This window comes from Tenebrio molitor, chromosome 7, assembly GCF_963966145.1.
Source record: "Tenebrio molitor chromosome 7, icTenMoli1.1, whole genome shotgun sequence".
Taxonomy (NCBI): domain Eukaryota; kingdom Metazoa; phylum Arthropoda; class Insecta; order Coleoptera; family Tenebrionidae; genus Tenebrio; species Tenebrio molitor.
This window is the reverse complement of record NC_091052.1, coordinates 20,637,855-20,645,863: the sequence shown is the minus strand read 5'-3', so window position 1 is coordinate 20,645,863 and position 8,009 is coordinate 20,637,855. Positions and strand designations below refer to the sequence as shown.

The following is an 8,009-nucleotide window of genomic DNA, read 5'->3' as shown; positions in this document are numbered from 1 at the left end:
TCTACCAACAGTGAACAACAAAAGAACCAAACAGTTCCTCTTGCGTTTGTTTCGACGGCGGCAATTTGAATTCAAACTGGGGTATTAAAAGATTATTTACACCGCAATAAATCAACACAATTTATTTTTGCTACGATTGCCGCCGAATGACATCGGCGCATTCATTAGAAGAACAGACTTAACAATGCAATAAATTAGAAATTAAAATGAAGTATTCTACTCCTTTGGTTAAAAAAATATATCACAGATAAATTATTTATTGAGCGAACATTTGTGTTGAAATTGTTTGCATAACAAAATCTAACGATACAAGTCAATGAGATCCTTTATAAGCTTCATTTTTTCTCTGTGTCTTCTTTCCCTACTTTCTTCTTTTCGCTTGAAAATCTCCCACAGAACATCAACAAGATCTTTTTTTCTGTGTTCTGAATTTGGTTCTTCCAGGTTGGTAATATCTTCTGATTCTTCTGGTTTGTGTGAAAAAAAATTATTTGTGGAAGTTGAAGGTATATTAATGGGATTAACAGCCTGTTTCTTTGGGTGAAATTCTTTCTCAGATTGTTTTCTCCACTTTCTTAAAACGGTTTTATATCTGTTTTCACACTGACACCCTGATCTATTTATTTTCAAATCATTTTTCATATCGTGTGCGATTCGTTGAAATAATTCCCGCTTTGTCCGAAATTTTTTCCTTGGTCCTGTCGCCAGAATATATTTGTTATACTTTTTCAACAAATAATTTGTTTCTCGATTACTCCATTCGATTCCCATAATGTTATTGTTTGTAGCCAAAGCATCCTCATACTTCGGAGTGCTAATATTTTTATTATTATCAGTTTCTCCCAAACTATTACTTTCACTGATAGAATGTATGTTTAATCCCGCATCCATTTCACCTGTTCCAATAACTTAAAGTGATTTATAAAATATCAATTTAAATGTTTGTTGTTAATTTACCAGCGGACTCGTCTAAGAGCATAGAGGTTAGGTTTGATTTTTCATCGGACGATTCATCTTCGTAAATTATTTGCAAAAAACTCATTTTTGATAGAGTTTGGCAAACTTGGAGAACTTCCCACACTTTTTTAAAACCTCCTGTAAATAGTGTGTTCCTTACACTATTCGGTTCTAAGAGGTGTTCTGCCTGTTCTGTGGTTCTAAGAGTCGATATCACTACAATATCAGATGTCACTTCTGGAAGTACCAAATTTAAAGAGATTTACGTACACGAAATATGTAAAATTTATTCAAATTTCATTATATCACAGAGAACATTGCATTTTATAATGACTTATAAGTGTTGGAATCATCAATGCTGCTCTGCTTTGCAAGCGAACAGACGCCATGTTATTATTGGCGCAAATTTTAAAAGAAGTAAAAGTAACACAAACAGTTGCATTTTATTGTAAGAATTTATAACATAACATGCTTTTCGTAGTAGGGGTATAATTTAAAATTTCCCATTTTTTTACCATCTAAATAATTGTATGCGTTGCAACAGTCAGTACACAAAAATACTTTGTGTTGTGGCAACCTATCACTACCTACACATATCCACTTTGCGAAAGAAACCGTACACAAAAAACACATTCTGTTAGCGCTGCGATTCAGTTTCAACACATGTGGATAACATTGAGAATGTAGACAATCACGTGAGTCCAATAATCTAGCATCAGCAAAAACAAATAAGTGCTCACAATCACCTTGATGCATGTACAGATATGGATATCCAAATCTTGGCATTAAACTAGAAATTTGTACCTATCACAAAAAAAAATAGTTTATAGATATCAAAAAAACATCTGACTTACATTTTGTATATCTTTGCTGGACAGGTGTTTTACTTTCTTTTCTTTTGCCCATTTCATTATTGGAGTAGAATAATCGATTGCATTGGGATCACGAAAATCATTGTAAAATACATTGTCAATAAAAATAAAACCAGATGGATATTTGCTCTGTTAAAATTACATTTAGTATTTATTAAAAATGTGAACAACTTTTACCCTGGCATCTGCCAACTCCCTCAGATCATCAGATGTACTTTCAACTTCTTTGCACAACCCAAAATCAGATGAACAGATGATGGTGTCTCGTAATTCAGCTAAAGTGTTTTGGCCTAAAGCTACAATTTCATGGTTGAATCTCAGTTTTTCAGAAGCATTTTTTGCATTGAAAAATTTAAATGCAATTGGTTTGTGAATTAATATTGAAATTAAGAAATCTGAGCCTGGTTCAAGGTCTGGTGGTGTGGCAGGTATCGGAAACTGTACAATTAGGGTTAAAACTATTTATAATATAGAAGCAGAAAATTACCTCGATTCTTTTATGATAACTTCTTTTGTTGCCTAAACATAACTGCATGGGATTTTTTTGCATTTCTAATTCTTGGCGACATTTATTTACTGCTAAATTGTTTTCATCACTTGTCACATAAGTGGACGGTAATTTTGAACTGGAATTAATATTTTCAGGTATTTCAATGGGAAAAACTTTTGTGTTTTCTCCTTCACATGTTAAAAGATCTATACTAAAAATTAAAAAACATGCCAATAAATATTTCTTCACAGAAAACTATGTATGTATATTACAACCTGCATGAATCTGACAAATGCTTTATATCATTAAAAGACATTTCTACTCCCATTAGTTCCTTAATTTCAAGTAAATATTCTGTTTCATTGATGTCGTCGTCAGTTTGAGCAGAAATTGGAGTATCAGTTACAAAAACTCTACCGAATTCATCAAAGTATTCTTTCAAAGGGAAGCGATTTGAAGCACCGTAACTTTCAGGAGGATAAATTTCCTCCATCGTTTTGAATCACTTTTCGAAAATTTAAATACTTTTAATTCGCATTTATAGGTTACGTTTTGTTTACAAATGAATGACAGTTGTCAATTTCGCTGTTAGACGAATTTTAGGAGCGCGTTCATAAATTATGGGCGAAGGAAGAGTGTGGGGAATATCACGTGACTGCAGCACGACTGCAGTGTCACTCCGACCCGAAGGTTTGTGTTCTGTGCTCCGACCCGTGACTCCGACTAGAGTCACAGAACACAAACCTTATAACCCAACTTTTGACTCGATAATGCTAGAGTGGTATATAAGGGAAAGTAGGCTCGATCCTGGTTCCTAGGGGAGTTTTTGAGAGTTACATTTTCTGTTGGCAGCATCAACTGTTTACTATCAAGCTTCAAATATCTGTCAGTTCGGTCAAGCGCCAAATTCAAAACAGAAAAATTTCTTTAAATGGTTGGTTGCACGGCACCTTATTGTTCTGCCAGATCAGAAAGAGGTATTAAAATGTTTCGGTTCCCAAACGATGCGTCAGGCAATTGTGGATCCAAAATATTGGGAAACCATTGAATTGGCAGCCTAGTTGCCACAGACTTTGTGAAGTAAATGCAAGCAAATCTAAATAGTTAACATAAAATTTATATTTTATTTTCACTCTTGAAACATTTTAACAATGAGCAAGTTAATTTAAAGGCAAATAATGACAAAGTTTTAAGAAATACTGCTGTTCCCAATAAAATCAATTTAAGGGAAAAAACAGTACAGGTAAGTTGCGAAAGGATCAACTATGTACCTACCTATATGCACAAAATACCATAAATTAATTTTGCTGCAGATGATACCTGCAAATTTTGACTTAAAATTTCCATTACAAATTGATTTCCAAGAGGATAATTTGGAAGCAAAAATTGAAAATTTACAGTTACAAGAAAAAAATTAATACATAAATATTATTAATGAAAAACTATCTGGGCCATTTTCTCAAAATCAAATGGACTTCATTTTGAAAAAAAAAAACATATTTGGGACGAGAAAACAATAATTAAAAGTTTAAAATTTCGTTTTGCGTTGGATAGAAATGGTTATCAATTTTTACATTCTACTGGATATCCAATTCCCGGTTATAGTACCCTTAACAAGAAAATTTCTAATTTACAAATCACATTTGGTCTTTTAAATTCTTAAGTTGAACCACCCATGGCCAAAATTGCGTCTATGAAAAATCAACACGAAAGAGATTGCATTATCAGTGTTGATGAAATGCAGATTAAAGAAAGGGTATGTCATATTTTTCTCCAACTGTCTTAAAAGTGGTCACTTTTAATAACGTTTTTGGTCACTAAAGTTGATGTTTTCGTAACTGTACAAAAAATTTGAATTGCTTAACACTGTAATGTTTATTTTCAGAAATGTTATGACGCTAACAAAGCTTTGTACATCCATTTCACAATTTCTTTCTGAAATCAAATCAACAAATTATTGCAGTGACAGTGATGAATTCTTAGTTAATTTTTTAAAAAAACAACGTCCAAATTTGAATGCACCTTCAACATCATCACTTACACTCCCTACTTGTTCCTCCACCTACACTGAACATAATTCTTCTCTAGCAAATGAAAATATTCTTCACTACATTGCAGCCTCAATAGTCAACTCCCTACTTAAAAAGAGCATGTGTACTAAATGTGCTAATTGGCTTTATTCTGAGGACAACAATCACTGTGAAGACAAAGTTTTTCCACAAGCTGTAAGTTTGAAGTTGAACTCTGTAATTAAACTTGTTTTCTTCCATAATTGTGTTAATTTTGCACCTACTCTTGAAATGTCACCTGTCATATCCACAGAACAGTCATATCTAACAATTTTGACAACAACAGTGCAGCCAATCAACAATCGACAAACGCCCCTAGGAACCAGGATAGAGTCTACTCTCTTTAATATAGATACTATGTAATTCCGACTGGACGTAGACGAGTTCCTCCCAGCGGTCAGTTTACACCGCGGGTGGTCGGTACTTAGCCGTTATCTGTAGACGAGTTGCTCCCGCTTATTGTCGAAGGATTAAGGAAGGCGGCAGGTATATTTTTGCATTTTTGGGTGCAAGATAAACGAATATTTACTAAGTATTATAATAAAATGTTTTTTGTTCGACACTGTCAGAATTTGAGAATTTTCTCCTGTGTGAACGGATTTTGATAAATGTCATAACTTGTCAAAACGAAACGTCAAGCTAATTTTAAAGATTTAAAGCGATTTGGAGCCTTTAAGGGGCTCGTCGAACAAAAAAACGTTGTATTCAATTCGTTCGTGTGTAAATTGGGCCTTTTTTCGCACTCGTGGGCCTTTAAAACGCTCGCAATATTATTACAACAGGTTTATTATGATAAGAAATTATTTATACAGATAGAGACACGGAATTTCGGGCATCATTTTTCTGTCACTTCAAAAAATTGCGATGTAAATCTAAATCACTCTTTATTGTCAACGTGACATTCAAAAGTCAAATTTTGAAATTTATTTTCTGTTCACGTCAATCAAAATCATCGCAAACGGTAAAATTGAGGTTAATATTGTATAGCCTATTTTACATTTTTTGACGATATATTGACAGTGATTCCCGAAATTCCGTGTCTCGAATTGTACAAAATTTATTTATTTATTTTATAATTTTCTATTAATTTTTGTAATGTCTCTTTTTGTTTCTTACGTCGTTTCTCAACTTTTTCATTCCTGTGTTTGCAAATTGAATTTTGCTATACGTATATGTTTGAAAACTAATAAGTACATCTAAAAAAGCAAAAATGGAAGGATGACTAGAATAAAAATTAATTTTTAAAGGTGCAGATGATAATTACCACCCCTGCAATGCAGTCTAATCCCCAACCCTTCGCTACGTGCATCCAAGATTAGGATATTTTGGGTACCGGGAGGAACTCGTCTCCGCAACTCCGACTCTTTGTCCGGCACAAGGAGGTTAAAGTAAGAGGAGGGAAGGCGCCCCATGCTGGTAATGCTTTGAAATAGGCTTTGAAATTGAAAGTGATGCCATGAGGCCAATCGTTCCTTCTCCAGCAACCTTTTATGACCGTGAACGTCCTTGAACGACCCATCGGGTATCGCATCCCTTCCTTTAACCCTCGCAAAGAGGTGTTAAGCGTTTTTATGTTACAACAAATGCACCAGTGCGCCCCGTCATGTACTTATAGTTTTTTTATGAATTATAAATTTACTTCTTTTATTTTTTGTTAAATTTTTTCATGTACTATGCCGGCCAAAAAATTTTGGCCGTCATTATCTGTCAATTAAAAAAAAAAATGTTGTAATCCGTACTTTATTGTCATCATGATTACCGTCTTGATTATAAACGTTATTTTTTGGGTGGTAAATTTTAAAACTCAAAATTATTTTGTCATTTCTACTACACAGAACGTTTACCTCAGGTTATCTATCTACGATTGCTCTAATTTTGTTTATTCTTGTTGGATTTTTGGAATATCTGAGCTTCAAACAGTTTAAATTGATTGTCAAAATGACAAGAATCGAAAGTGGGGTTATGAGTCCTAAAGGTTTATTTACACTTTACTTGAATGTCAAGAAAGTGACGGCCGAAATTTTTTGGCCGCCATAGTACGGAGTGATTAAGAATGACTGAGTCTGTTGGTAACAATGAAATTTAGCAAATTTAAAATTTACCAACGAAGGTTAATTTTTGTAAGAGTATAAACATAACCTGCATTACCAAGAATGTTTTTAATGTCATCTCAAGTTAAAAAATCCGGTCAGTGCGTGGTCAGTGCCAATTACTAGACAAAAATCACCAGTATTTTCAATTGTTTCATTGCCAACAGACTCAGTCATTGTTGATCACGCTGTACTATTCCGTACACGGAATCTTGGCCACAACTGACATTTAACTGACAAATATGTGTGAACTGGCCTTTATTGAATATAACCCAACTTTTGACTCGATAATACCATTTTTGTAATATCTAGTCGTTAAAGGTGGCTTTCCGGACTGTTTGTCACCATGTAAACAACCTCAAAACGGCCGGAGTCCGTTAAGGGTGTCCGTTATGAGCGGGAGCGGCCGTTATGAATGACTAAATAACTATAGCAACGTAGATCTAAACTTTATTTTTCAACTTTTTTACAATTGGTACAATAATTAATGTTTAATGTTATGGGACACACCTTGAATTAATCGAAATTCGTATGCCACTAGCAGATGTAGACGAGATCGAAGATGATGCTTCAGAGTTTTAACACCAACACAACCGTGATTTTGCAGGGAATAACGATGACCTCACTTGCTCTGCGGCCATCCGGACATCGGAAAAATCTTGATTGCGATTTTTTATTGATTTCAGTCGTTTATTTTCAACGGAAAGTTAAGTGTTGAACAAATTTGACAAACAGCAACAAATGTAGACAAGACCGAAGATGATGTTTCACAATTTTAAGACTAACACACGCGCGATTTTGCAGGCAATAACGATACCTCACTTCCGGACATCGGGCATATCTTGGTTGCGATTTTTTATTGCTTTCATTCATTTATTTTCAACGGAAAGTTAAGCGTTGAACAAATCTGACAAACAACATCGAAACAATTTTTGAAGTGAAACTTTTTATGGGAGGGTCTTGAAATTCTGATCGGCAACCTTTTTGTGTGACGAAAAGTGGTGGGGGTAAACACTATGCGGTCGGCGAGAATGCATTTAGCGCGTAGCCAAAGCACTGGCACAGCTGCGCTGGCGCGTGAACAGAAATTGCGGCGGCCCCAGACGTCAGGTTCAATGTTCAAACGTGCAAAATAGCAAAATAATAGTTCTTTTCGATATAAGGACGCTGTCACATTATTTTTCAGGTCAGGTCAGGTGTAGTCGGCGTTTTAATTTTCAACATTTAAAATCCGCGCTTAAAGAGTTAGGGGCGGAGCGTGCTTTGGCCACGCGCTAAATGCATTCTCGAGTGGGTCGAGTGACACGATACAAACATCCCTTAAAATTGTGTATACTTCTGTCTTTGTCACACTCACGGCAATTATCGATAATGTCCTCTCTTTAATTTGGAGGCTTAAAAATGAACAATGAGTTACGCATTTCGATATTGTTTAGTGTTATCGTTGTTTATAATTTATTTTCTTCATTAAAATATACAATTTTGTTGTGAATATGCTATTTAAAAGTGATTGAAGAATAATTACAATGTT

General features: G+C 34.5%; 1 protein-coding gene across 2 annotated transcripts; it reads right to left on the bottom strand.

Moving 5' to 3' along the window:
* Positions 1-241: 241 nt before the first annotated feature.
* Pbp49 (proximal sequence element A Pbp49) lies at positions 242-3,020 on the bottom strand. Of its 2 annotated transcripts, none has more exons than XM_069053553.1 (7): positions 2,595-3,020; positions 2,317-2,530; positions 2,007-2,267; positions 1,812-1,958; positions 1,228-1,761; positions 958-1,173; positions 242-908 (listed from the first exon to the last, which is right to left on the bottom strand). In XM_069053553.1, exons 1-5 carry the CDS (start codon positions 2,810-2,812, stop codon positions 1,414-1,416), a joined length of 1,188 nt encoding a protein of 395 aa, XP_068909654.1. In that variant the 5' UTR covers positions 2,813-3,020; the 3' UTR covers positions 242-908; positions 958-1,173; positions 1,228-1,413. The 2 variants fall into 2 exon arrangements, with proteins under 2 accessions (XP_068909654.1, XP_068909655.1); XM_069053554.1 differs by having other exon boundaries at positions 242-896.
* Between the last annotated feature and the right edge of the window lie 4,989 nt (positions 3,021-8,009).

What these genes read in the sequence shown, in the direction of transcription:
- Pbp49 (XM_069053553.1), bottom strand. Translation starts at nt 2,812, where the DNA reads ATGGAGGAAATTTATCCTCCTGAAAGTTACGGTGCTTCAAATCGCTTC. An exon ending in CATTTGTCAGATTCATGCAG is followed by an intron (nt 2,531 to 2,594) that starts GTTGTAATATAC and finishes TTTAATTTTTAG; the next exon opens with TATAGATCTTTTAACATGTG. An exon ending in GTTATCATAAAAGAATCGAG is followed by an intron (nt 2,268 to 2,316) that starts GTAATTTTCTGC and finishes CTAATTGTACAG; the next exon opens with TTTCCGATACCTGCCACACC.